The sequence below is a fragment of the Anomalospiza imberbis genome, chromosome 16 (genome assembly GCF_031753505.1).
Source record: "Anomalospiza imberbis isolate Cuckoo-Finch-1a 21T00152 chromosome 16, ASM3175350v1, whole genome shotgun sequence".
Taxonomy (NCBI): Eukaryota; Metazoa; Chordata; class Aves; order Passeriformes; family Viduidae; genus Anomalospiza; species Anomalospiza imberbis.
In genome coordinates this window covers 1,962,386-1,988,212 of record NC_089696.1, presented here as the reverse complement: position 1 = coordinate 1,988,212, position 25,827 = coordinate 1,962,386, and the positions used below count along the sequence as shown (strand labels likewise).

The window sequence follows — 25,827 nt, the reverse complement described above, 5'->3', positions numbered from 1 at the left end:
TTGATTTGTGGTGAAGGACGTTGTTAGGGGACACATGGTATTGGAAATAACTCCCCTAGGAGATGTGCAGGTCCAGAGGGTGTCCCAAGGAAGAGAACTGTGACGTTCAGACCAGGATTTGGGTTGGAAAGGACTTTTAAAATCATCTATTTCCAGCCCCCTGCCACGGGCAGGGACCCCTCTCATTAGACCAGGTTGCTCCAAACCTGGTCTAGCCTGGCTTTGGACACTTCCAGGGATGGAGCAGCCCCAAACAGAGGTTAACCCTGGCTTTCATCCCCTAAACACAAGCCCCATGTTCCCATGAGTTCCTGTCCCACTCTTTACTGTTCCCCTCCTTCAAAGCCTCTGTGCCTCCAGAAGGACAGGGCTGTCTTTCTGCTCACAGTACCACGACCTCGGGGTGGAAGGAGGGGAGCTCTGGCTGGCCACCAGCTCCGACCGCCGGGTCAGCGTCTGGGCCTCCGACTGGCTCCGGGACAAGTGTGAGCTCCTCGACTGGCTCAGCTTCCCAGCCCCTGCTGGCCCTGAGGTGAGTGTGGCACCTGCCAGGCCCTGCCTGCTCCTCGTATGAGGCTGGACACCAGCAGAGATGGAGGAGGGAGGCACAGGGCTCTCAGAGAGTGAGTGTGTGCTTAGGGAAGGCATCTCTGTTAGTCCAGTTCACAGAGTATCTTGCCAATGCACCTTCTTGGGTGTGGAAAGAAAGCGCAGCAGTGCCAAACTGCCCTGGAGCACCGACTTTTAAGCATGAGAAACCCTAAACTGCACCTGCAAAGAGCTGACAGCCCTGTGCCAGCAAAGCAGAGCCCAGGCAGCAGTGAGCACGGTGTGCGGGAGGGAGAGCTAATTTTGAGCGTACTGCTAATTGTGACACTCCTGAGGAGTGTGAGTACTCTGAGCCAGGAGCGTGGTGATGGCTTCCCAGAGCCACGTACTCAGCCCTGTGTGTCCCTGCTGCTTGGCAGAAGCCACTGGCTCCAGCCCAGGGGTAGGGTTTGGGCAGCAGGACACCTGCTAGAAAAGCAGGAGGATCTGTGTTGGAGAGGATGGAGATGGTCCCTGGTGCAGGTGACATTGGCAGACACAAGGGAGCTGGGTGTTTTTGGGGGGCAAGAGGCAGTGCCTCAGCCTGGGTCCATACAGCAGCTGGGTTCTGTCAATAATTCTTCTGTTCATTTCAAAAAGATGGCTTTCCTCTGGAAAGAAGCTCACTACAGCTCTCCCTACAGCATGAAGGTTTGATCTTGCATCCCCTGCTCAAGATCTGCCTCCTGGGCCCTGTTTTCTTGTGTTGAGCTGATCATAACTAAATCCCAGCTTCAAGCCCATGCAGCAGTAATATCTCAGTGGGAATTCAACCTGTTGGACCCTCATGGGACCTGCTTCTCCAACACTAAACGATTTGCTTCAGGTTTCCATGGCAGGGTGTAGTTGTTCCTTGCTTTCCCTGAGCCAGAGATGGGGATGCAAAAGGGAGGAAGCAGCTTCCACCATACTCATGTGCCACTGCTCAAACACTCGCAGCCCTGGGGTCCCTCTGTGCTCTCCTTTTATCTCTCACTGATCCAATAAGAGGATCCAGCCTCAGTTTAGTTGCCTTTGGTTTCCCTCACCAGGGTCTCGACAGCCTCCCTCCCAGCCTGGCTGCGTTCTGCCCTTGGGAACACGGTGTCCTGGTCTACGTGGGCTTTGGGCTGCAGAAGGAAGCTTTGTTCTACAGCCTGAGGAAGAAACAGGTACTTGTCCCCTGCCATGGACAGTGGGGGCTGGCACAGCTGCCCTGGGTGTAACCCTCAGTCACAGGACTGGGGTGGGCTCAGGCAGCTGCTCAGGGAAGATTTTCATCTTGGAAAGTCCCAAGTGTTGCCCAGGTGAGCAGCAGAGCCCTGCCCATGCCTCAGGCTGCCTCCAGGCAGGCAGGCAGTCCCTGATCCCAGGGAGGGGAAGGCTCTGCTTCCAGAGCACTGACACTCTCTCCATTGTCTCCGGGATGCCTGGGGCAGCTTTAGGAGCCAGTGAACCCTCAGCCTCCCCATCACCCTCCTTAGGGCTGTGGCTGCACCGTGGTGGGCGCTGCCTTCCCCCTTTGAGCTGCCCGTGTTTCTCTTGCTGGGCTGCAGGTGCTGAGGAAGATGTCCCTGGCAGCCTTTGCCACGTCCCTCAGCCTGTCCCCAGCTGCACCTTTCATGGCCCTTGGCTTCGGTGGTGAGTGCTGGGGGTGCCTGGGCCCCTCCTTCTTCTGCCAGAGGGGAAACAAGTGTCCTTATTCCTCCAAACAAGAGACCTGTCCTCAGACTGGGAACTATGGTCCAGGGCAAGGAGAAACCTCCAGGAGACTCCTGGGTCACAAAAGAGATGCATGGGGTCAATCCTGCTTGTCCACAGGCAGGGTTTGGCACTGGAATGACTTCCCGGGGTTCTGGGCTGTCTCCATTTCTGCAGCCTGTGAGGCAGCAAGGACCTTCCCACATCATGGGGATGGGCAGAACCTTACTCCTGGCAAGGGCACCTTGCTCCTGGGGCAGTTTGGGTCCATTTGTCCTGTGTCACTCAGCTCAGCAACTCAACTTCCAGCTCAGCAGCGGGGAGAGCCTGGGGAGTGACTGGGAACGGTACTTCTGGCAGGGAAAAGACGTGGAGAGGGGCTGGGGGTGCCTGGAAACAGGGCTTCTGGCTGGGAAAGGACAGGGAGAGGGTCTGAGGCTGAAGGGGAATGGTTCTTCTGGCTAGAACAAGATACGGAAATGGGGTGGGAGGTGACCACAGATGGTGCTTCTGGCAGGGACTCGAGATGGACGAAGTGTGTGAGTGACAGGGAAGGGTGGTCGAGGCAGGGCCAAGCCCCAGGGAGCGGGTCTGGAGTGTGATCGAGGCCAGTCGGAGCCTCCTGGCCCAGCCCTGCGCCGCTCCTCTCCTCTCTCCAGACCGGCTGCTGCGGCTGCAGCCCTGCCCCGCCGGGGACCCGCAGGACTACACCGGCCACGACGACACCGTGCACCTCTGCCGCTTCGCGCCCTCCGGCCGCTGCCTCCTCACGGCCTCCCACAGCGCCGTGCTCGTGTGGGAGCTCACGGGCTCCTGAGCCGGGCTGGGCCTGGACCAGCGACGCTTCTCCAGCGGGGCCCGCCCCGGGACAGGCCCCGGCTCCGGCCGCAGCCAGGCCCAAACCGCCGCCCCAACCGCTGCAGGGGCCGGCGGTGGCGGCGGCTGGCCCGCCTGCGGCCCCGCCCGGCCCTGGAATGTGTTTCACGGCCCCGTGCGCCGTTTGTTGCCGTTGAACGTTTTGTTTTCGTTAATAATAAACCATCGAAAGACCAACGCGGGAGGTCTCGCTGTGCTGGCCCCGCTAGGGGGCGCCGCGCCGCCCGCGCCGCTCTGCGCCGCTCTGCGCCGCTCTGCGCCGCCGCTCGGTGGTGCGGCCGGAAGGGGGGGGGGCCGGGCAGGCGGCGGCGCCGCCATGAAGCGGGACGTGCGGATCCTCCTGCTCGGGGAGGGTGAGGGGCGCGGCGGGCAGGCTCCTCCAGCACGGCACGGGGGACGGGGGCACGGGGATCCCTGGGGAGAGGGCTCTCCTGCGGGGGAGGGGCGGGAGGCCCAGGTGGACCCCCCGTCACTGGCAGGACCAGGGCAGAGACCGGGCCCGTCATTGTCAGCAGCCGATCCGTGGTGTCACGGCTCCGATCGTGGCTCCCACCTGCCGCTGTTCCCCTCAAGCTCTGCCGTGCCGGGGCCAATGTCAACGTCCTCCCTTTATTTCCTAGCCCAGGTGGGGAAGACGTCCCTGATCATGGCTCTGGTGGGAGAGGAGTTTCCTGAAGAGGTGAGTGGGGAGGGGGCGCGCACAGCCCCAGCCCGGGCCCCCTCGCTGGCTGGGACAGCTCTGTCCCAGTGTCCCCGCTGGAGCTTGGGGTGTCTGGGAGGTGCTCGCAGCTCCCGGGGCTGTGACAGCCACGGGGCTGGTTCAGGTGAGGTCAGGGAGGACCACACGGAGCTCCAGCTGAGGTGGTGTTCTCCTCGGCTTGTGCTCTGATTCCGACCTGGGGGCTGATCCTGACTCGCAGCTCTCTCTGCCCCGAGGAGGGTGTTGGTGCCTCCCAGGGCCCCACTTGCTGCTGCCGGGGGTCTCTGTCACCAGCACAGCAGAGCTGGCACCACCACAGAGCCTTTGGAAGGGGCCAGCCTCGTCGCCTGCCCGCTGCACCCTCTGGAGATGGGTTTGGTGCTCCGAGCCAGGCCGGCTGTGAGCAGCAGCATCCAGCCAGCTGTGCCCCTCGACACCTCGCTGTCCCAGCACAGGTTGGGTAGGGAAATGGGATCAATCTGTCCGGGCACATTTTCCCTGAGCCTCTCGTGGTTTCTCCTGCTGCCCATGAGTGCCTTCCATGGTGTTGTGCTGGGCAGCATCAGCTCAGGGCTTTGGGGGGACCAGCCCTGCACCCCTTCCCTGTTCCCAGCCCAGCCCACACAATCAACTCAGCGCCGCTCCCAGAGGAGCCCAGGGCTTATCTCCACCAGCTTCAGGAGCTTCGCGTGAGGGAGGCAGGTGGAAGTTCCACCTCGAGGACACTGCCTGTACAAGAGCTGGAGTGCAGGGGGCTGCTGCAGCCCGGTGGGCCAAGAGCGATCCGTGATCGGCAGCTCATCCTGCCCTGGCAGGGGCCCAGGCTCTCAAGTCCCTTGTCACCTGTCCTGCTTGGCTGGATGGGGTGTGCTGCCTTTGCAGGTGCCCCCCCGGGCAGAGGAGATCACGATCCCGGCCGATGTCACCCCTGAGAAGGTCCCCACGCACATAGTGGACTACTCAGGTAGGGCCCTGTCCTGCCTGCCTGGAGGGGACTGGGAGGGGGTGGCCCTGCCTGGGCAGGTGGTGATGGCTTCATTCCCCTTCCAGAGTCGGAGCAGACGGAGGAGGAGCTGCAGGAGGAGATCGCCAAGGTGAGCAGGGCTGGCCAGGATGGGGACAGGAGGCTGTAGTCCCCAGGGGACACATGGCTGCTCCCCTCCCCTCCCTGTTAGCCACCCAGAGAGGCACAGGCAGTTGGTTATCCACGGATTAATGCTCCTGGTTTGTTTAGAGGCTTGTTTAATCCTGCTCTGTCTTGTAAGCTGTTGTGTGTGGCTTGTCCAAGCCCTCCAGGGAGCCTCCAGAAGGCGAGCGGCATGCCCCGGGAGGAGGAGGCAGGAGCAGACATTGTGCTCTCGGCCTCGAGATATTCCCTATGGACTCAGAAGAGGGAGAAGCAGTTACTGGGTTTGGGCAAGACCCCTGCTCCCTGCATTAGATCCCTTTGGCTGCCTGATGAAGCAGTGGCACAGAGGAGTTAATTTGGGAGCTGGAGCCCCTGGCGAGCACTGGGCAGGGAGGGATGAGGGAGCCCTCAGAGCAGCCATGGAGGAATAATTAATTTGTCTGGCTGGGTTGGACCCAGCTGCTCTTTGCCCTGGGATTAACTTTCACTCTGTAGACATGAGGCCCTTCTAATTATGGATAATAAAACCATCTCTCTCACGTGAGCAAAGCTATTTAATCTCCCAACCCTGGTGGCTAACGGCCGAGGAGGTGGGCATAGGGGTCCTGCTCCCTCCACCCAGACAGCAGGAGTACACAGAAGCTTTAAATGGCTCCAGGAAATCCTGCCTAAACCCTTGTGTGTCCTCGGATTAGCATTAAACTCTCTGCTGAAAGGACCAGTGATCCCTCCTGTCTGCTTCCGATAAAGCCTTGGTGCTGGCCCTGTCTGCAGGGGGTCAGGAGGGGAGGAGGGCTGGGACACGGGTGGTGTGGGAGGGGGATCTGGGCCAGCAGGCATGGGAGCAGCAGCTCCCGGGGCAGAGGAGCTGCTCCCAGCAGCTCGTGGGCTCGTGCTGAGGGCGTGGGGGGCTGTGTACGTGTCCACGCTCACGTGCGCTCGGCCGCTGCGCTTCCCTGGCAGCTCAGGCAGCACTCCCCGCTGCCCTGGCATTCCCTGCTGCCACGAGTGTGGCAGGGACCCCTTCACCACCCTCTCCTGCTTCTCTTGCAGGCCAACGTGGTCTGCATGGTGTACGATGTCACCAAGGAGGCCACCATTGACAAGGTAACGCGTCCCCACCACGGTCCCGCTCCAACAGTAGGGCCAGAGGAGGTTCCCAGTGCTGGGGTTTCCGTGCTGCCCTGTGGTGTGGGCACATACTGATGGCCCCTGGCTCTGTGGGATTCTGGGTCAGAGACTCCTGCAAGCAGAAGCTGAGCCCTGCCCAAGGTTGCTCCCTCACAGCAGGACAACAGGCTTGTTGCATCCTGGTGCTGGCATCCAGCATCCCTGGGGCTGCTCTGCCTGATGGTGTGAAGGAATGCCAGGGAGCAGATGGCTGCAGGGCCCTGTTCCTGCCTGCCTGGGAGCTGCCTCTCCCTCCCCAGGCTGTGCTGACAGCCCTTTCCCTCTGCTCACCTTCCAGATTCGCACAAAGTGGATCCCCATGGTGAACGGGGGACTTGAAAAGGGATCCAGGTACCGTGTGGGGTGTGATCTGTGGATGCAGAATTGGGGGATTCTGGGGGCTGTGGGGTGCCCACCATCTTCACTTCCTTCTGAGGGTACTGAGAGCAAACCAGCTTTGTGTTTTGATCCAGGCCAGGTTGAATGGGGCTTGAACCATGGTCTAATGGAGGTGTCCCTGCCCATGGCAGGGGGTGGGATGACATGAACTTTAAGGTCCCTCCCAACCAAAACCATTCCAGGACTGTGGTTTGTGGCCAGACCACTTAGAGCAGAAGCTCACGGGCACTTTCCTCCACTAGAAATCCAGTTGAGGCAGGGGGTCACTGAGGAGGAATCCTTCTCCCCCCCTTGATCTCTTCTCATCCAGGCAGGGAGAGGAGGCTGCCAGGGGGATCTGGGATCACAGAAGCTTTAGTCTGTGTGTGGATCTCTTGGGCAGAAGGCTGTTGTGCTGGATTAAAGGCTCCTGAGCATATTGTTGCTGGGTGAAAGCATAAGCAGGATCAGGCAGTCTGTTTCTCCAGATGGATGCTCCTGGCTGTGGGAGGCAGAAAAGCTGCTCTGGACCTTGCAGAGGAGAGCTGGGGCCTCCCTAACCTGCCCATGGGAGCACCAGTGGCTGGGACCAAGGGAGGGGTGGCCTCACTTGTGCTCTGTGTCTTTCCTAGAATCCCCATTATTTTAGTGGGAAACAAGTCTGACCTGCAGGTGGGCAGCTCCATGGAGGTCATCCTGCCCATCATGAACCAGTTCTCGGAGATTGAGACCTGCGTGGAGGTGAGGGAGCTGGGGGGTGTGCAGAGCCTCCCTCAGGGGTTGGAATGCTGGTTTGGTGGGAGTCAGGGAGCCTCTGTGCTCCTGGAGAGCTGCCCTGATGATGTTGCTCTACACAAGTCCCCCTGTCCAGGGGTTGAGAGCCTGTCCTTTGGGCAGCTTTCAGTGTCTGCCCTCTGTGGCTCTCTAGTTGGAGCTCCACACAGGTCCTGTTGGTTCTGCGGCTGTGGAATGGGCACAGCAAAGCCAGAGCAAAACCCAGGAGATTGCCCCTTTGGATTTTTCCTCATGGTGGACAAATGTTGCTCTGGGCTTTGAGGCACAGCTAGTCTGGCTGGGGGAGATTGTATCATCCTCCTCCTGCCCTTTTCATCAGGACTGTCTCTTCTTCTGAATCCCCAGTGCTCTGCCAAGAACCTCAAGAACATCTCTGAGCTCTTCTACTACGCCCAGAAAGCTGTGCTGCACCCCACTGCCCCGCTCTACGACCCGGAGGAGAAGCAGGTGGGCTCCTGGAGGAGTCTCCTTCCCGTCACACTACTCTGGGCTAGAGGTTTTGCAATGCAAGTGGAGGGTTTGGGCTGGCACAGACAGGCCAAGGGAACAGTGCCCATCTCCTGTGCTCAGCACAGCCAGCTGGGCAGACAAGACACCTGCAAGGACTTGGGTGTGTTGGGGCAGAAACCCTCATGCTCCAGGCTGTGTCTTGGTTGTGGAGGGCAAGGGTCTGGCAGAAAAATTCCACATGGATTGTCCTCTCTGATTTTAGATTGGATATTAGGAAAAATTTCTTCATAGTAAGGGTGGTCAGGCACTGGCACAGGTGGAGTGGAGTGGAGTCAGCATTCCTGGAAGGATTTAAAAGCTCTGTGGATGTGGCACTTGGGGACATGGGCTAGTGGTGGCCTTGGCAGTGCTGGGGGAACAGCTGGACTCAGATCTTGGAGCAGTTTTCCAACCTTAATGAGTCCATGATTCCCACCTCCAAGGAGGCTGTGGTACTGGCCTAGAAGTGTAGGAAGGGAGCCCTCTGTGTGTGGGGCTGCAGGAGGAAGGGCCAGGCTGTGGCTGGTGCCCTGTCATTGTCACCGCGGTTGGTCCTTGCAGCTCAAACCCGCCTGTGCTCGAGCACTGACCCGGATCTTCAACCTCTCGGACCAGGACAACAACCAGATCCTCAGTGATGATGAGCTCAACTACTTCCAGGTAGGGTGGCTGCAGAGCTGGGGAGTTCCCAGTGCCTGGGATTCCTTTTCCAGCAGGGAAGCTGCCCCTCCTGGCACAGCTGTCCCGTTCCACTTTGGTGTTTCTGTGGCACAGCTGAAGCACTGCAGGGTGCATCTCTGAGCATGAGGGGTTCCATATTCCTAAACTTGGGCTGAGTTTGCTCTGCTATGGGAAGGCCAGGAGGCTCTGGAGATGCTGAGGGTCCTAAATTACTGGGATGTTGAAGAGCAGGGGTTGGGTCAAGGCCTGAGGCAGAAATCCATGAGCTGGGTGGATTTTCCCTCCCTGAAACCCCATTCCTTGCCAGGGGAGAGGGAACCTGGTGAGACAGGATTGTGCTCTCTGGGTGCTTTGCTGACAATTGCCTTCGTTCTCTTGGGAGCTAGAAGTCTTGTTTTGGAAACCCCCTGGCTCCCCAGGCCCTGGAGGATGTGAAGATGGTTGTGTGGAAGAACACGACAGATGGGGTGCAGGACAACGGCCTCACCTTGAACGGTAACAGCCCGAGGGCTCCCTGCTCCTTCCCAGGGGATGGGGGGACCCACCTCCTTCAGCACATCCCAGGGGGCCCTGTCCTTGGCCTGAGCCTCCTGGCTCTCATTCCAACCCTAATTAGTCCCTCTTGTTAAAACAAGCCTGCTGTGGCTACTAGATCTCTCTGTCTCAGCAGTCTGTTTTCCCAGGGAGAGCGTGGCTGAGGAGTGGACCCCTGAGCCTGAACTGACTCCACTGTGGCTGAGCCCCCTGATCTCTCCTGCAGGCTTCCTCTTCCTCAACACCCTCTTCATCCAGAGGGGCCGGCACGAGACCACCTGGACCATCCTGCGCCGCTTCGGCTACGACGACGAGCTGGAGCTGACAGATGACTACCTGTACCCACAGTGCGTGTCCAGGGCTGGGCAGGGGGTCACATTCCCGTGGTGCATGGCTCAACATCCCCAGCACCTTGGCTGCAGCCTTCCTGCACCCCAGGAGCTGCTGTGGGCCCTTAGGTCAGGGTCAGGTTTGCAGTCCTTGCCTTCCCCTGGGGCAGGAGCTGACACGTGAGGTCAGGGACAAATACAGTGGGGTCAGGGGCTGCCGATTTAGGCAGACAGGAAGGTGGAGAATGAAATCCAGACTTGCCTTGACATCAGCAAAGGGTTCTTGGAGGCTGCTGTGTCCCTGGCTGAGCGAGGCAGAACGGCTCTGTCGGGAGCAGTGAGCTTGTCAGCCTGGCTGATTGTGCGGCTGCTGTCTCTTCTCTGCTCTCTGCCACTCTGGAGATGAGCTGCTGGCAGGAATGGAAGGGTTTGGCTTGGGAGCTGCCTCCTCCTCTTCCCAGAGAGCAGGCTGCAGGGAGGTGACAGGGACACGCTGGTGGATGGCACCCCGGGGCACTGCTGTGCCCTGCTGAAGCCCTGGGTGTGAGGCAAAGCGAGGGCACAGCATCTCCTGGGCTGCTTGGGATGTGCCAAGGAAAGGCCACTGTGCATCCTCAGGGGATTCTCCCCAAAATAAAAGGGCTGTGTCAACGAATAGCCAGGCCTGGAGGCAACAGCTGACCTTGAGCAGGGAGGGAGTGGGGAGCTGTGTCCTCTGAGCGAGATGTGCTCACACACTGCCCTTCATTCAGGGCTTGAGGAGGTTCATTTGGGTGTCTGAACTGGAGAATAAGATATGAAAGATAAAAGGTTGGGTAGTAGGAAGAATTTCTTTGCTGAAAAGGGTAGTTAGGCACTGGCACAGCTGCTCAGGGCAGTGGTGGATGCCCCCCATCACTGGAGGGATTTAAAGCCAGGTAGATGTGGCACTTGGGCATGTGGGTCAGTGGTGGCCTTGACAGTGTTGAAACAGTTGGACTAAATCAGAGGGGTTTTTTTCAACCTAAATAATTCCATGATTTTCCCAACAGGTTCCGTGTGCCCCCCGGCTGCTCCACGGAGCTCAACCACTTGGGATACCAGTTCCTGCAGAGGCTCTTCGAGAAGCACGACAAGGTGGGCAGCAGGGCAGGGGCTGCAGGGTGGGGGGGAATGCTCTGCTCCCCTAACCACCCCTCTGTGCCAGGGAGCCCACAGAGCACCAGGGAAGGGCTTTCCTCTGCCACAGCATTCCCTCTTTGGAGGCTTTGGGAGCAGGAAGTGGGCGCAGCAAGCTGTAGGTAGTCTGATGGCCTGTCAGGGACGTGGGGTTGTGGTCACTACTCTTGGCCAAAGGGCAGTTTGGATTTTGAGGGACTGGGTCTGAGTTGGCATCAAGCTGGCATGGCCCTTGTAGTGCCTGGCTGCAGCAGGAAGGGAATTGGGCAGGGAGGCAGGCAGGGAAGCGGGCACAGCTGCTGGCCAGCAGCCATGGACCAAACACCAGCATCTGCCAGCCTGGTGGAGGGCTGCCAGGCTGGAGAGAAAGCAACACATTTGTGCCAAACTCAGGCTCTTGGAGTGTGGGAGAAGGAGATGTATTGGATCTGCATGCACCTGCTCGGACTGGCTATTCAGATGTTGATGTGCATCTGGGGTATGGCAGCTCTGTGACAGCGGGGAGTGGCTCGGGAATGGCAGCAGAGAGTGGACACACATCCCTGTGTGTCCAGGTCAGCTCTGTAGCCATGGGGAATGGCAGAACTGAATGGATGCACATCCCTGGGTGCCCAGGTACCAGCAGCTCCCCTTCAGGCACAGCAGCCCGAGTGCTGAGTTGGCCTGTGGAAGGCCAGGCTGGCCTGATGCAGGCTGCTGTGGGACAGCTGCCTCCAGGAATGCCAGGAACAGCAGCTCAGAGCTGTGGGGTGGGTGTGGACGAGTCCTGCCTGGTTGCAGCTGCAGTCTCACAGCATGTTTGCTGTTGTGCAGTGCTGGCAGTCCCTGAGGCACAGGTTCTGAGCTCGCCCAGCTCCGGCCTCGCTGCGGTCGATCGATTCCTGCCATTGACAGGATCCCTGTGACGGTGCACAGCGGGGAGGTGGCTGCTGTGGCAGGGCCCCCTCTGGGCACGGGCTGGCTCCTGCCTCCCCTGGTGACTCCCTGTGTTTTGGCAGGACCAGGATGGAGCCCTGTCGCACACAGAGCTGCAGGACTTCTTCAGCGTGTTCCCCTGCGTGCCCTGGGGCCCCGAGCTCTACAACACGGTATGCACCACTGATAAAGGCCTGCTTTCCCTGCATGGATTCCTCTGCCAGTGGACGTAAGCTCAGTCCCTCCCCCTGGCCCTTGGTCACATCACTCAGCCCTTGCTGACCCTCCTGGCGTGCTCTGTCTCTCCAGGCTCATGGCTTACCTGGACGTACGGCACTGCCTGGAGTGCCTGGGCTACTTGGGCTACCCCATCCTCTCGGAGCAGGACTCCCAGACCCAAGCCCTCACAGGTACAGCCATGCCCTCCCCTTCTGTCACAACTCGGGTCCCTCCTGGCTCTCACCACCCTCTCTCCTGCCAGTGACTCGGGAGAAGAGGATTGACCTGGAGAAAGGACAGACCCAGAGGAATGTCTTCCTGTGCAAGGTGCTGGGAGCACGGGGTGCAGGCAAGTCCGCCTTCCTGCAGGCCTTCCTCGGCAGGAGCCTGGCGGTGAGTGGCTGCTCCCTGCCTGGCCACGCTCCCAGGGTGGAGCAGGAGGCACAGCTGGGGGTCCTGGAGCGATCTGTCCCATGGTGGCACCTCCCTGCCCCTGGCCAGACCCCCTGTGTGATGCCCTCCCTGCCCATGCTTCACACCCTCTCCGTGCTGGTGGCTTTGGTGTCCTAATTGTGGCTAAAGCAGTGGGTCTGCTCCCTCTGCTTGTCCTGAGGGGCCATGCCTTTCCCTGGTCTGACCACAGTGGTGCTGACTTTCCCTGCCTGTTAGGAACAGCCCCATGGCAGGCCCTGGCTGCCCTTCCGGGGACTGTTGGGCCAGCGGGGCGCAGGGCAGCGTGAAACAGTCCCTCAGCAAGCACGGCTCCTGTCTCCACTGCCTGAGACGGTGTTTTCCTTGTGACAGGCCCAGAGGGAGAGCCCAGGACAGCCATCCCTCTACGCCATCAACACAGTGCAGGTCAATGGCCAGGAGAAGTACCTCATAGTAAGTCTGGGAGAGCAGGGAATTGTGCCGTGCCTGGCTCTTAGCAGGGCTGGGCTGTGTCCCTGTATCCGGGCACAGGGGGCTGGGCTGTGCCTGTGGCTGTGCTGGCACGGTCCATGTGCTGGTGTGAGGAGCAGCTGGCCCCTGGGACACTGCAGTGCCACACCCCTGTCCCCTGTGCTCCAGCTGTACGAGGTCAGCGCTGACGCCACGTTCTCGAAGCCGTCGGACGCGGCCTGCGACGTCGCCTGCTTCATCTACAGCCTGAGCGACCCCAAATCCTTCAGCTACTGTGCCAGCATCTATAAGGTAGCTGGCAGGGACCCTGGGGGACTTCACAGTGGTCCTGGGCAACCACAGGGGTCCTGTTTGACTTCACCAGGGGCCTGGGGGACATCAGCCTTCGTGGCAGCATCGCCTCTGCCAGGGGTTGGTCCTTAACCCCTCACTGGGGTTTCTCTCTCTGCAGCAACACTACGTGGACAGCCAGATCCCCTGTGTCTTCGTGGCCTCCAAGACAGACCTGCCAGAAGCCAGCCAGCAGCCAGTGCTCTTCCCAGCTGAGTTCTGCTACAAGCATTGCCTCCCTCCACCCTTCCTCTTCTCCTGCCACAGCCAGGGACCACCCAGCACCGCTGTCTACACTAAACTAGCCACTGCTGCCACCTTCCCGTTAGTATCCTTCCCATGGGGGGGCTCTGGTGGGAGCACGGCCTGGGGAGGGGGCTGTGTCCCAGCCCTGCCTCTGCCATGTTGCTTTTGCTTTGGTTTCTCTGCAGCTTTTGGTGTCATCTAGGGCATGCAGTGACAGGACAAGAGGGGATGGCCTTAAGCTGAAGGAGGACAGGATTAGATGGGATATTGGGAAGGAATTGTTCCCTGAGAGGATGGGGAGGCCCCTGGATCCCTGGCAGTGCCCAAGGCCAGGTTGGATGGGGCTTGGAGCCGCCTGGGACAGTGGAAGGTGTCCCTGCCCATGGCAGGGGGTGGAATGAGATGAGCTTTAAGGTTCCTGTCCAATCAAACCATTCCAGGCTTCTGTGATCTGCTTATACAAATAATTGAAACAGAAAAGCCACTTCTAATTGCAGAGGGGGGAGGTTTTCTTCTGCCTGTGTGTATGTCTCTGGCAGATTTAGTAGATAGATCCTGCCACAGGAGTGTTTATTTTTGAAGCCTGAGATAAAAAATGCTGAAGAGGAGTAGCCAGCTTAGTTTGCCAAGGCTCACGGAGAGGGGGGGGGTGGCAGCTATTTTCTCCCGATGAGATGGATCAGACTGAAAAAGAGGTCAGTGAAGCAAGACCTCTGTCACACAGCCTCTCTCTGGGAGAAACTGTACCCCAGAGGGGCTGGGAACGGGGTAGGACAGCACCAGGCTGGTCACAGGGGTGAGGGGGGCTCTGGGAAGGGAGGAGGATCCCTGTGAGTGGAATCACTCTGCTCCAGGGCTGGGAAGGGAGAGCACAGCTCCAGGGGCCGAGCCCTGGCGGGGAGAGCGTGTGGGAGCGTTGGAAGGCAGGATGGGATTACTAGTGAGTAGTTTTCCCTCCAGCTTCTTTTCAATAAACAACTTTATTTTTAGAGCTGACGCGCTTTTTTTTTTTTTCCCTCCCCTCTGCAGTATTAAAATTTAAATATTCTTAATATATCTTAGGGTATGTGGTATAAATAAATAACAGCGTAATGGAGGGCCGGGGATTGGCTGTGCTCCCCCGATGTAGTGGGGAATGAATTATGGATGGAGGGAGAGAGAGGAGAGGAGCACGTTAGTGCAGGACAGCACGTGTTTGGGAGGGGAATGTGTACACTGGGGCAGCACCAGGCCCTGTCCCTCGCTGCTCTTTGCTCCCTGTCACCAGTGTCCCCCTGGTGGCATCCCGGCTCTCCATGTACTGGGAGTTGGAAAGGCAGCTTGACCTAGAAAGGCAGATATCTGTATAATTATTTAGGTGTTGGAGAGCTGTTTCCAGGGCAGGGGAGGGGACAGCCACATCTGTCCCACAGCCTTGGCTTGATGGTGATGCCGGGTGGCGAGAGCTCCGCTTGCAGGGACAGGGAATCTCTCACATTCTCACTGGGCTGTTCCCCCCCCTGTGCTGGGCTCACCCCCTGGCACCCCCAGCCTCCCTGTGAGGGTGGGAGCACCGGGACAGCCACACTCACCGGCCTCTCCTGTGTTTTCTTGCAGCCACCTGAACGCCGTGGAGCTGGGAGTCGCGTCCTTCTGGCTGCGGGTGGCGCTGGGGGCGGCGGTGACGGCGCTGGTGGGCTTCACCCTGTACCGCCTGCTGGCCAAGAACAAATGAGAGCCGCTCCCCACTCCGTCCCTGCACACCAGCTCCCCAGAGGGGCTCCGCCTCAGGCTGGCCCCGGTAGGAAATCCTCCTTTGCCCCAGCCTGGATTGCAGGACCAGTGAAGCCAGACCTCTCAGCACCAGCAGGATCCATGCCTGGCACCGGGCAGCCTCACCCTGCGGCCTCCTGGCCCCCGTGGCCACAGGGCAGGCAGCTCTGCCAGGAGAGCTCTGCCTCATCAGCAGCTGGAGGATCACCCTCATCTTTTATTCTGTTCAGTTTTTTTAACGCTTGTTTTTAAGCTCAAACATGAGTGTTTCAGTGTCTGTTGGACTGGGCACATCCCCTCCGCTGAGGGCTGTTCTGGTGCCCTCAATTCTGGAGGGCACAACGCTCCCGGAGCCTCTGGGAGCTCCAGCAGCAGCTGAGCTGTCAAATGAGCTCAAGCTGCAGCTCCCTGGGGCACAGCTCCATCTCCTGTCCCGGTTTCCCTCAGCCAGCGCTGGCAAAGGCAGCCGAGGAGGGAGGGCCAGGCACTGACCCCCCCAGCCCCAGTGTGTGGGGTCAGGCCTGGCCCCTCCTGCTGGGACACAGCTGTCCTGGGCTGAGGGGGGACAGTGACAACCAGGGTTTGTCCTGAGCTCCTTTCTGTTGTTTCTACACAAAAATCTTGTGAGTCCTGCAGCGTGCCAGGCTCCGGGTCCATCCGCCCTCCTTTCCTGCCTCCTGTTTGGCCTGTCCCCTCCCCACCCCTGGCCACCGGTATTCATGGCCACCAGTATTTGCAGAGCTCTGGGAGCCCTGGTAAGGACTGGGAGGGCGTTGGATGCCCACAGTGTGCCCAGTCTTTCCCTGGCAGTGCCATCACTGACCTGGTGCCACACTGTGCCCTAGGTGGGCCCTGTGACCTGCTGTCCCCTCTGTGGGGCTCTATCCAGAGTGTGAGGCTCTGGGCATTGCATCTCCTGGCACCACTGGAAGCTCCTTCCTGTCCTGTCTCCTGTGCCCTACCCACACCTGAGCTGGTTTCAGCTGCTGGGACTGAGCTCAGCACCCACTGGGGCCAAAGCCCCACAGTGTCCCTGTCTGCAAGTCCCAAAGAGCAAGGCCAGCCCCCATCCCTGCCTTCTGTCCTCCCAGGGGAGCCTGGATCAGCCCTGGCACCAGCCTGGCCATGGCACCAGCCTGGCTGTGCCACCAGCCTGGCCTTCCCCAGCACGCTCAGGGTTGCACTTTCTGGGCAGCTGTGGGCGAGCTCCTAGGTAGCACCCAGAGCTGCTTTTTTTTTGTGTTTTGTCTATTTAAATGTTTTACCTTGACCTGGAGTCAGCAAGGGGACGGAGAAATCACAGGGCAGCACCCGTGTCTCTCCCAGGGACAGCCCCAGGGTGGTGTCCCCATCCTGCTGTCCCCAGCGCTGGCCAGCCGGGTGTCCCTGCCTGTGCTGCAGCTGCTCTGCCAGTCGGGCACGCGCTCACTGCTGGCCCCTGGTCCCTGGCACTGCCAGGGCCCCATCCCTCGTGTTCAGTGTCCTTCTTGTGCCCACCGTGCGTGGCTCTGCCAGCCAGGCCCCTGCCTGGTGTGTCCCTGCTCCACATCTGCTGGAGCTGTAATGTTTTAGGTTTGTTCTCTACAGCAAAATAAATTTTTACACACCTTGCGCTTGCACGCTGTGTCCTGTGTCACCTGGAGAGCCGGACCCTGCCCGGGCTGCGCGGGACCTCTGGGGGCTGCAGGGCCACCCCGAGAGCCTGGGCTGCCCCGCTTGAGGGCACTTCTGGGATTTAGGGCCTGGTGTGGTAGGACGAGGCTTGGGGCTGGCCAGGACTCCTTGGTGCTTGGGGACACAGATCCTCGTACAAGTGCCAGCCAGGGTGGAGAGACAGGGAAGGAGGTGATGGATCCCGTGGTTCTCTGCCCGGGATCCATGGGAAGCAGGGGCTTTGGCTGCCCTGGGCGCTGTGGATCTCAGTGCCCGTCCCCGTGTGGGGTTTGGGGCTCCCCAGTTCCCTGCAGACACTTTCCCCCTGCACCCGCAGCTCCCAGGGCTGTGCCACCTCCCCTCCCTGCTCCTGTTTTCCCGTGGCAGCGTTTCCCTCAGCTATTTCTGTCTGCAGCCTCAGCCACGGGCGCTGGGCACAGGGAATGTGGGCGCAGCCGGAGAACAGGGTTTTCCAGAGCCTCTGCACTGGCACTGGATGGGGTCGGACTGCTCCCACATGAGGGGGGATCCCTCTGGGCTGTGGGGTGGGAGAGGAGACCCTTCCCACCTGGCCAGCCAGGGGACAGGGATGGTGAGGGACACAGCCGTGCTGCCATGCCAGCAGAGGAGGCGGTCCCAAGGCGGATGGGACACGCGGTGCTCCCTGGTGACTCCAAACCAGGCTGGATCCCACGGGAGCTGCGGGCCCACGTGCCCCGGTGGGTATTAATAGCACTGGTGTGCGGGGCACGGGCGCTGTGCTGGGACAGACACAGCTGTGGGGCAGGGCACACGTGTGGCAGGGCCATGGGACCCCAGCCGTGGCCACACACAGTCCCCAGGGAAGGAGCCTGGTAGGGCTGGGGAGCCCAGAGCTCCCTGGGCACCTCAGTGGGGCTGAGCCGTGGCTCTGGGAAGTGAGGACGGTACCAGGGATGGGTCCTGGGGACACCCCTGCCCTGCCTGGGGATCCAGGGGAGCCCGGCCTGGGTGACACTGGGCACGTCCCATAGAAGTGCCACTTCCAGGGACCCAGTGCCAGGCTGTCCCACGAGCACTGTGCTGGGGCAGGGGACAGCAGTGGAGGCTCTGTGGCCCCTGTGCCATGGGGGATGTACCTGGGCTGTGCTGGTCCGTGGGTGCAGGGTCAGGATGGAGGGGATATTTGCAGTCACCTGTGCCAGATTCAGCAGGTACCTGGTGCTGGCATGCTGGTGGCCATTCTGGGATGCTGATGTCCATTCTGGGACGCTGATGTCCATTCTGGATGCTGGTACTGTACCAGGATATGGATTCCTCTATCAGGGTGCAGCTGTAAAACCATGTGCCAGGATGTGGGTACAGGAATACATGTACCTGTACTGGGATGCAGTACTGGAAATGGAATACAAGTTCCCGTTCCAAGATGCAGACCCTGTCCTGGGACACAGAGCTCAGAGCAGGACCCAGGTCCCATACCAGGATGTGCTATCAGCTCTGGGACACAGGGAGCAGGGTGCACAGAGCTGTTCTGGGAGGCAGGAACTGGGCCAGGATGTGGGTACCAGTACTGGCATGTGAGGGCCAGTACTGGGATGTAGATACCACACTGGGATGCAGGTACCGTGCCAGGATGTACGGTATGTGGGTACTGGTACTGGCATGTGGGTATCTGTACCGGGATGTGGGTACCTGTACCGGGATGTGGGTACCCGTACCGGGACGTAGGTTCCCATACCGGGATGTGGGTACCCGTACCGGGATGCAGGTTCCCATACCGGGATGTGGATACCTGTACCGGGATGTGGGTACCCGTACCAGGATGTAGGTTCCCATACCGGGATGTGGGTACCTGTACTGGGATGTGGGTACCTGTACCGGGATGTAGGTTCCCATACTGGGAGGTGGGTACCCGTACCGGGATGTAGGTTCCCATACTGGGATGCAGGTACCTGTACCGGGATGTGGGTACCTGTACTGGGATGTGGGTACCTGTACCGGGATGTAGGTTCCCATACTGGGATGCGGGTACCTGTAGCGGGATGTGGGTATCTGTGCCGGGATGTGGGTATCTGTACCGGGATGTAGGTTCCCATACCGGGATGCAGGTACCTGTACCGGGATGTGGGTATCTGTACCGGGATGTGGGTACCTGTACCGGGATGTAGGTTCCCACACCGGGATGTGGGTATCTGTACCGGGATGTGGGTACCTGTACCGGGATGTCCGCAGCCGTACCGGGATGCCGGCACCATCCCACGCTGCGAGCGCCGGGTGTCGGCTCTCTGCCCGTGCCGTGGGCCGCGTCCCGGCGCTGCCGGCGGGGCGGGGCGGGGCGGGTCCCGGTTCCCCGCGCGGCGGTGGCGGCGGGGGGTGCGGGGAGGGGGGGGCGCTGCGCCGCGCGCTGCGGCGGGGGCGGCTCCGCTCGGCTCCGCTCCCGCCCCCGCCGCCGCCGTCGCCCCGCTGCCATCGGCGGCTCCCGGCGCCGCCGCTCGCCGCTCGCTCCCGGGCCCGCCGCAACGCGGGGCTGGCGGGGAGAGCCGCCCCCGCCGCCGCCCCCGCCGCCCGCGCCGCTCCCCTGCCCGGCTCGCCGGCCCCGGGCGCGGGGGAGCGGCGGAGCCCTCAGCCCGCCGGGTGCATGGACAGGAGCTCCCTGCTGCAGCTCATCCAGGAGCAGGTGAGGCCGCCCGGGGGGCACCGGGCACCGGGCTGCGCTCGGGGGGGGCCGCCGGACACCGGCCATCGCTACCGGCGCGGGGATGCTCGCACGCACCGGGCACGGCTGGCGCGCAGCGGGCAGCGCTGCCCACTCAGGGCGGCCACCGCGGCCGTGCCACCCCCCGCCAGCGTCCCTCGGTGCCCCTCATCGCCGCCCTGGGGATCCCCCGCCTTGTGCCGCCGAGAACGCGCGACTCATCTCACTTGTGGCCTCTCCCTCCGTCAGCGCCGGGTCGGATCCTGCCCGGTGCGCCCTCAAGGACGAGGGGTGCTGGGCACGGAGCCCCAGCGCCGCCGGCGGGGTTTGGGTGCCGGATGGAGCCCCGGGGGTGCCGTGGGCTCGGTCCCGCCGGCGAGGCGGGGGTCTGCACCCACCCCCGTGACCTGATTGCGGGATGAGGCCGTGGAGCATCAGCGCTGCGCGGCGTGGGGCTCTGCTCGCGGCACGACGGGGCCTCGAGGGGTTTCCACCCGCGGTCCCCCGGCCCCCACCAGCCCCCCTTGAGCTCCATCACCTCGTCCCTCCATCCCCACCCAGCCCTGGCCCAGCTGGCAGCTCTCCCCTGGGCATGGGGAAGGAATTTCCTGGGGGTCAGGAAAATGAACTGATCCCCCACTCGCCCCCCGCTGTTTCTGTGACCTTGGCTGAGTCCCCCAGCCCGGGAGCCGCGGTGCTGTCCCCCATGTCACCCCACCCTCGGGCACAGGGACTCCATGTGAACCCGAGCTCGTCGGGAACGAGCAGCTTCTTCCCCGGGAATGAGCACTGCTGGGAGGGCTGGAGGCTGGGGATTGGGCCCTCCCGGCGGGTCGTAGGTTGCCAGTGAGGTTGGGATGGGGGGACATGCACCCCAAAAGCAGAAAGGGGCTGCCTGGCTGCTGACAGGGCTCTTGGCACTCTTGGGACCGGTGGCTCAGCGTGGGGACAGCGTGTGCCAGGTCCCGGTGTGACACACACACATTGGGGTGACGAGACTGGGGCAGGGGGATGGGTGACACCAGGGTGCTCCCACCCCCCATGGCTGGGGCTGCTCCCATGGGCTGGCAGCTGCTGAGAGGTTGCGGGTGCTGCCTGCACCCTGCAGCCTGCACCCCTCATCCCTCCCTGCCCCCCTCACCCCACCCTACACCACCCATCTCACCCTGCACCCCCCATCCCTCCCTGCACCCCCCATCCCACCCCGCACCCCGCTCCGGGCAGCCAAACCCCCTTGGGAAAGAGTCTGTGGCTGTTTCTTGCCGGGGGAACAGGGAGGGACAGGATGCCCACCCCGCTGGGGATACGATCCCATGTCCCAAGCACTCCCTTTCTTGCCCATCCCGCGAGGATGAGGCTCCTCTCCCGCATTTCCCTCCCTGCGGGAGCAAGGAGCAAACCCCACACCACCTCAGGGTGGTTGCAGGGGCTGTGCTCTGGCCGTGGGTGCCCTCTCCCCATCTCCACCCTCCTGTGCCACCCCGGGCTTTCTGTCCCCATGAGCGGTCCCATGTCGGGCACCCCGTGGCGCTGGGTGCCCGTGGGGCGCTGTCCCGGGAGGGCTCGGGGTGCCCGGCCCTCTTTGGGAGCCCCGAGGATGGCACAGGGTGCCCTGGCCAGGGCGCGGTGGATGCCAGCGGCCGGCGGCAAGGGCGGCGGGAGGAGCGGGAGGAGGAGGAGAGGAGGAGGAGGAGGCTGGTGCCAGGGCTGCGTGTGTGTTTAGCTTGGTGACTTCCTGGCTGGCAGGCTGCTGGCGGCGAGAAATAACTGAGTGGGAGAGTGTTGGCTGCGCCGCGGGGAGACGGGGACACCGGCACGGCACGGGGCAGCAGCGTGGCACAGGGCACCGCACGGGGCACGCTCCAGAGTGGCTGCAGGCTGCCGTGTCCCTCGCAGAGGCAGGGACAGGTGTCATGGAGCCAGGCGTGAGGCACCAGGGGCACCGGGAGGTGTCCCCAGCCGAGCAGGGAGCCGCAGCCGCGGCACCGCGGTGATGCTCCGTGCCGTGCCCCACAGCTCGACCCCGAAAACACCGGCTTCATCGGCGTGGAGACGTTCGCCAGCCTGGTGCACAGCCATGAGCTGCCCCTGGACCCCGCCAAGCTCGACATGCTGGTGGCCCTGGCACAGGGCAACGACGAGGGGCAGGTCTGCTACCAGGAGCTGGTAGACCTGGTCAGTGCCGGGCGGCCGCGGGGACGGCGTGGGTGCCAGCCCGGGGTGGGCACCGGGCACCTCCCCGTGCCCCTGGGGAGGGGGGCAGACACCGGCGGTCCCCAGGGTCTCCCCTGGCGCGGGATGGCGGCGCGGCCTCGGGGTGGCCCGTCCGGGCTGCGGCACGAGGGGGTGGCGGGGCAGGGGGTGGCCCCAGGCCGGGCGTCCCGAGCTGCCCCCGCGGCCCCCGCGGGCGCGGCCTCTCTCCGCAGATCAGCAGCAAGCGCTCCAGCAGCTTCAAGCGCGCCATCGCCAACGGGCAGCGGGCACTGCCCCGCGACGTCCTGCTGGACGAGACCGGCCTCGGCATCTACAAACGCTTCGTCCGCTACGTGGCCTACGAGATCCTGCCCTGCGAGATGGACCGGCGCTGGTACTTCTACCAGCACCGCACCTGCCCGCCCCCCGTCTTCATGGCAGCCGTCACCCTCACCCAGGTACGGGCACGGGCGGGCCCGCACAGCTGGTCCTGGCTGGAGAGTCCCGGAGACCTTGGCAGGGACCAGACGCGGGGTGGGCAGGATGGGTGAGCCTGGTTGTGAGCTCCTGGTGCACACAGAGCTGACATGAAAGGATGTGTGACCCTGGATGTGACATCTTTGTGCCCACGTGGGTGACTCAGACCTGGGGCAGTGGGGCTGGGTGGCCCCAGTTGTGATGTTCTGGTGCCCACAGAGGGGCTCAGATATGGGGTGAAGGTTTGGGTGACCCTCGTTGTGATGTCCTGGTGTCCAATGTGGTGCTGAGACCCCGGACAGAGGTGGATGGGTGACCCCAGTCATGATGTTTTTGTACCCATGGATGGGACCCATGGAGGGGCTCAGATCCAGTGTAGAAGGAATGGCTGACCCCAGCTGTGATGTCCTGGTGCCCTTGGGGGACTCACATCTGGGGTGAAGGGAGTGAGGACCCTGTTTGTGATGTCCTTGTGCCCACATGGGGACTCAGAGCCAGGGCAGTGGGGATGGGTGACCCCAGCTGTGTCATCCTGGTGCCCCTGTGGGGCTCAGATGTGGGGCGAAGGGGGGTGACAACCACGCGGTTTGTCACAGATCATCGTGTTCCTGTGCTACGGGGCCCGGCTGAACAAGTGGGTGCTGCAGACCTACCACCCCGAGTACATGAAGAGCCCCCTGGTCTATCACCCCGGGCACCGGGCGCGCGCCTGGCGCTTCCTCACCTACATGTTCATGCACGTGGGGTAGGTCCTGCCGGGGGGGGACACTGGGGACACCCCGGGGGCTGTGCAGGCTGAGCCGGTCCCCTCCTGTGCCCGGGCAGGCTGGAGCAGCTGGGGTTCAACGCCCTCCTGCAGCTGATGATCGGGGTGCCCCTGGAGATGGTGCACGGCATCCTGCGCATCAGCTTCCTCTACCTGGCCGGGGTCCTGGCAGGTGGGTGCTCCCCGCGGGGGGACTGTCCCCATCCCCCCCATCGGTCCCTGTCACCAGCCCGGGGGGGCACGGGGAGGTGCACCACGCCGAGTTTGGTGGGGATGCTGGGCTCTGCTGGCTGCCACCCTGCAGTGCCAGCATCACTTGGCCAGGGGCTGGGGGCAATGCAGGCCGTAATTAATTAATGTAGACAGTAATTAATTAATGCTGTGAGGCGAGACCCCATGCTGAGCCCCGTCTGTGCCCCCAGGCTCCCTCACTGTCTCCATCACGGACATGAGGGCCCCCCTGGTCGGGGGCTCAGGAGGGGTCTACGCCCTCTGCTCTGCTCACCTCGCCAACGTCGTCATGGTCAGCCAGGGGACAAGGGGACACAGAAGGGGGGACAGGGGTGGATGAATTTGTAGGGTGGGCAGCACGGAGGGGGATGCCATGGGGTGACAACGGGGATGGGAGCTGTCTGCAGGATGGGCATGGTGGTGAGACATTATGGGGGGATGGCATGGGGTGGCTGGCACTGTGGGGTGGGCAGTAGTGGTGGGGGGATGCTGTGGGGTGGCATTAGGGGTGGCACTGTCACAGAGGGACTACCATGGGTGGCATCACGGGGTGGGTGTGGGTGGGGAGGCGCAGGGACCTGAGGGGGCTCCATGGGGCACTCCAAGAGCTCTGGCTGCAGCCCCAACCTCAGTGCTGGAGCATTGCTGGTGCCAGCCCATCATCCATCCATCCATCCATCCATCCATCCATCCATCCATCATCCATCATCCATCCATCACCCATCCATCCATCATCCATCATCCATCCATCCATCATCCATCCATCACCCATCCATCCATCCATCATCCATCCATCCATCCATCCATCCATCACCCATCCATCACCCATCCATCCATCCATCCATCCATCCATCATCCATCATCCATCATCCATCCATCACCCATCCATCCATCCATCCATCATCCATCCATCCATCCATCCATCCATCCATCATCCATCACCCATCCATCATCCATCCATCCATCCACCCATCCATCCATCCATCATCCATCCATCCATCATCCATCATCCATCCATCATCCATCCATCATCCATCATCCATCCATCATCCATCCATCCATCATCCATCATCCATCCATCATCCATCCATCATCCATCATCCATCCATCATCCATCCATCATCCATCCATCCATCATCCATCATCCATCCATCATCCATCATCCATCCATCATCCATCCATCCATCCATTATCCATCTGTTATCCATCATCCATCCATCCATCCTTTCATCATCCATCCATCATCCATCCATCCATCATCCATCCATCCATCCATCCCCCATCCATCCATCCATCCATCCTTTTATCATCCATCCATCATCCATCCATCCATCCATCCATCCATCCATCCATCCATCCATCCATCCATCCATCCCTCCATCACCCATCCATCCATCCCCCATCCATCCGTCCGTCCGTCCGTCCCTCTGCTTCCCGCAGAACTGGGCCGGGATGCGCTGTCCCTACAAGCTGCTGCGGATGGTGCTGGCGCTGGTGTGCAGTGAGTACCGCCCCCGCCCCCCGGCCGTGCGGGCCCCGGGGCGGGCTCAGCAGCTCCCGCCTGTCCCGCAGTGAGCTCCGAGGTCGGTCGCGCCGTCTGGCTCCGCTTCTCGCCGCCGCTGCCCGCCTCGGGCCCGCAGCCCAGCTTCATGGCGCACCTGGCGGGGGCCATCGTGGGCATCAGCATGGGGCTGACCATCCTGCGCAGCTACGAGGAGAGCCTGCAGGACCAGTGCGGCTGGTGGGTGCTGCTGCTGTCCTACGGCACCTTCCTGCTCTTCGCCGTCTTCTGGAACATCTTCGCCTACGACCTGCTGGGGGCACAGATCCCCCCCCCGCCGTAGCCCGCCCCCTCGCCCCGACCCTGCGGTTGATTTGTTTTCCAAGCCCGGCGGAGGGGCTGGGGGGGTCCCCGCGCGTGACATGGGGACAGGCCACCCCCCGCCCGCCTGTCCCCTCGGTGCTAGCGAACGCGCCGCCCCCGCCCCGGGCTGCGCCCCCCCCCGATGTCCCCTGCCGCCCCCCCGCCCCCGCTGTAGCCCCGTCCCCAAAGGATGCTTCAGCCCTGCCCCGGCATCGCCAACCCCCCCGGGGTGCCCGCAGGGCCCGGAACGTGCCCCTCGGGAGGGAGCCGGACCAGGGGGACCCCCCCGCTGGCTCCCGTACCCCCTCTCCAGGGTGGGGGCCGCTTCGTTGCCCCCCAGGACCTGCACTTTCACACGAAGGACTGGTGCCAAAAGAGGAGCGATTTATTTTTCTATGCCAAAATAAATATAAATAAAAGAAAGAGGAATAATAATAATAAAAAAAGAAGGATATGGGGAGAGCCCGGCAGGAATCAGCTGAGACCGGCACAACTCATTTTGGCAGTGCCCTCGGCGGCACAGCCCCCCCTCCCCGCGCCCCGGCCCCCCCGCTTTGCTGCCAGCCGCCCTCCCGGGACGGGGCGCTGGCCTCGGGATGGGGGCGCGGGGGGGTCCCCGCTCTAACCCCCCCCCCCAGACCTTTTTGAAGTATAAATAAATATTTTGCACACTGCGGGGGCTCGTGTCTCTATCGGGGGAGGGGGTTTTGGGGGTGCCCCCCCATCCCTGATGGGAAGCAGCGCGGGTGCCGGGGCTGGCTGGCCCAGGGGGCGGGGGGCATGGCGAGGGGGGCACAGCCGGGGTCGGGACTTACTGGAGCAGAAAACTCCGGGATAAGTGGAGCGGCACCCGGCCGAGCCCCGCGGGGCTGGCAGCGCGGGGGGCCCATGGGTGCGGGGGGGGGTCGGCAGCACGGCCGGGCGCTGAGACCACCCCCGCCCCATCCAGCCCCGCCCGCCGCAGCGCACACGGCGCTGGCCGCAGGCAGCCGATCCCGCCCCGCTCTCAGCCCTGCCCCTGCACCCCCTGCCCTCTATTCGCACCCACCCCACATCGAGGCCCCCCGGCCCCCACCCCCCTTCAGCTCCACGTCGCC

General features: G+C 62.2%; 3 protein-coding genes across 6 annotated transcripts in view; 2 read left to right on the top strand and 1 right to left on the bottom strand.

Annotated features, from left to right (window-relative positions):
• LOC137483441 (mitochondrial Rho GTPase 2) overlaps nt 1-16,483 on the top strand; it is a 46,126-nt gene extending 29,643 nt beyond the window's left edge. Inside the window, exons 38-58 of one of the 4 annotated variants that reach the window (XM_068206486.1) lie at nt 389-532; nt 1,620-1,739; nt 2,124-2,208; nt 3,765-3,823; nt 4,727-4,808; nt 4,895-4,938; nt 6,027-6,080; nt 6,442-6,494; nt 7,154-7,262; nt 7,662-7,763; nt 8,367-8,465; nt 8,873-8,981; nt 9,247-9,367; nt 10,381-10,465; nt 11,506-11,651; nt 11,732-11,832; nt 11,904-12,034; nt 12,446-12,526; nt 12,713-12,835; nt 12,996-13,198; nt 14,717-16,483. In XM_068206486.1, coding sequence (XP_068062587.1) covers nt 389-532; nt 1,620-1,739; nt 2,124-2,208; nt 3,765-3,823; nt 4,727-4,808; nt 4,895-4,938; nt 6,027-6,080; nt 6,442-6,494; nt 7,154-7,262; nt 7,662-7,763; nt 8,367-8,465; nt 8,873-8,981; nt 9,247-9,367; nt 10,381-10,465; nt 11,506-11,651; nt 11,732-11,832; nt 11,904-12,034; nt 12,446-12,526; nt 12,713-12,835; nt 12,996-13,198; nt 14,717-14,834 — 2,169 coding nt within the window. In that variant the 3' untranslated portion in view covers nt 14,835-16,483. Of the gene's footprint in view, nt 1-388; nt 533-1,619; nt 1,740-2,123; nt 2,209-2,927; nt 3,322-3,398; nt 3,498-3,764; nt 3,824-4,726; nt 4,809-4,894; nt 4,939-6,026; nt 6,081-6,441; nt 6,495-7,153; nt 7,263-7,661; nt 7,764-8,366; nt 8,466-8,872; nt 8,982-9,246; nt 9,368-10,380; nt 10,466-11,505; nt 11,652-11,731; nt 11,833-11,903; nt 12,035-12,445; nt 12,527-12,712; nt 12,836-12,995; nt 13,199-14,716 lie in introns of those variants that run through there. The other 3 variants (XM_068206484.1, XM_068206485.1, XM_068206483.1) reach the window with 3 other exon arrangements.
• WDR24 (WD repeat domain 24) overlaps nt 1-25,827 on the bottom strand; it is a 249,235-nt gene that overhangs the window by 208,398 nt on the left and 15,010 nt on the right. The gene's annotated exons all lie outside the window — the stretch shown is intronic.
• RHBDL1 (rhomboid like 1) lies at nt 18,949-25,404 on the top strand. Its single transcript, XM_068206479.1, has 8 exons — nt 18,949-19,181; nt 21,216-21,374; nt 21,626-21,850; nt 22,466-22,614; nt 22,695-22,807; nt 23,058-23,158; nt 24,307-24,367; nt 24,439-25,404. Exons 1-8 carry the CDS (start codon nt 19,143-19,145, stop codon nt 24,708-24,710), a joined length of 1,119 nt encoding a protein of 372 aa, XP_068062580.1. The 5' UTR covers nt 18,949-19,142; the 3' UTR covers nt 24,711-25,404.

Excerpts from the sequence above, each read along its gene's own strand:
- RHBDL1 (XM_068206479.1), top strand. The coding sequence starts at position 19,143 with ATGGACAGGAGCTCCCTGCTGCAGCTCATCCAGGAGCAG. Across the intron at positions 22,808-23,057 it reads CCTGGCCGGGGTCCTGGCAG|GCTCCCTCACTGTCTCCATC; the intron begins GTGGGTGCTCCC and ends CTGTGCCCCCAG. Across the intron at positions 24,368-24,438 it reads GGTGCTGGCGCTGGTGTGCA|TGAGCTCCGAGGTCGGTCGC; the intron begins GTGAGTACCGCC and ends CCTGTCCCGCAG.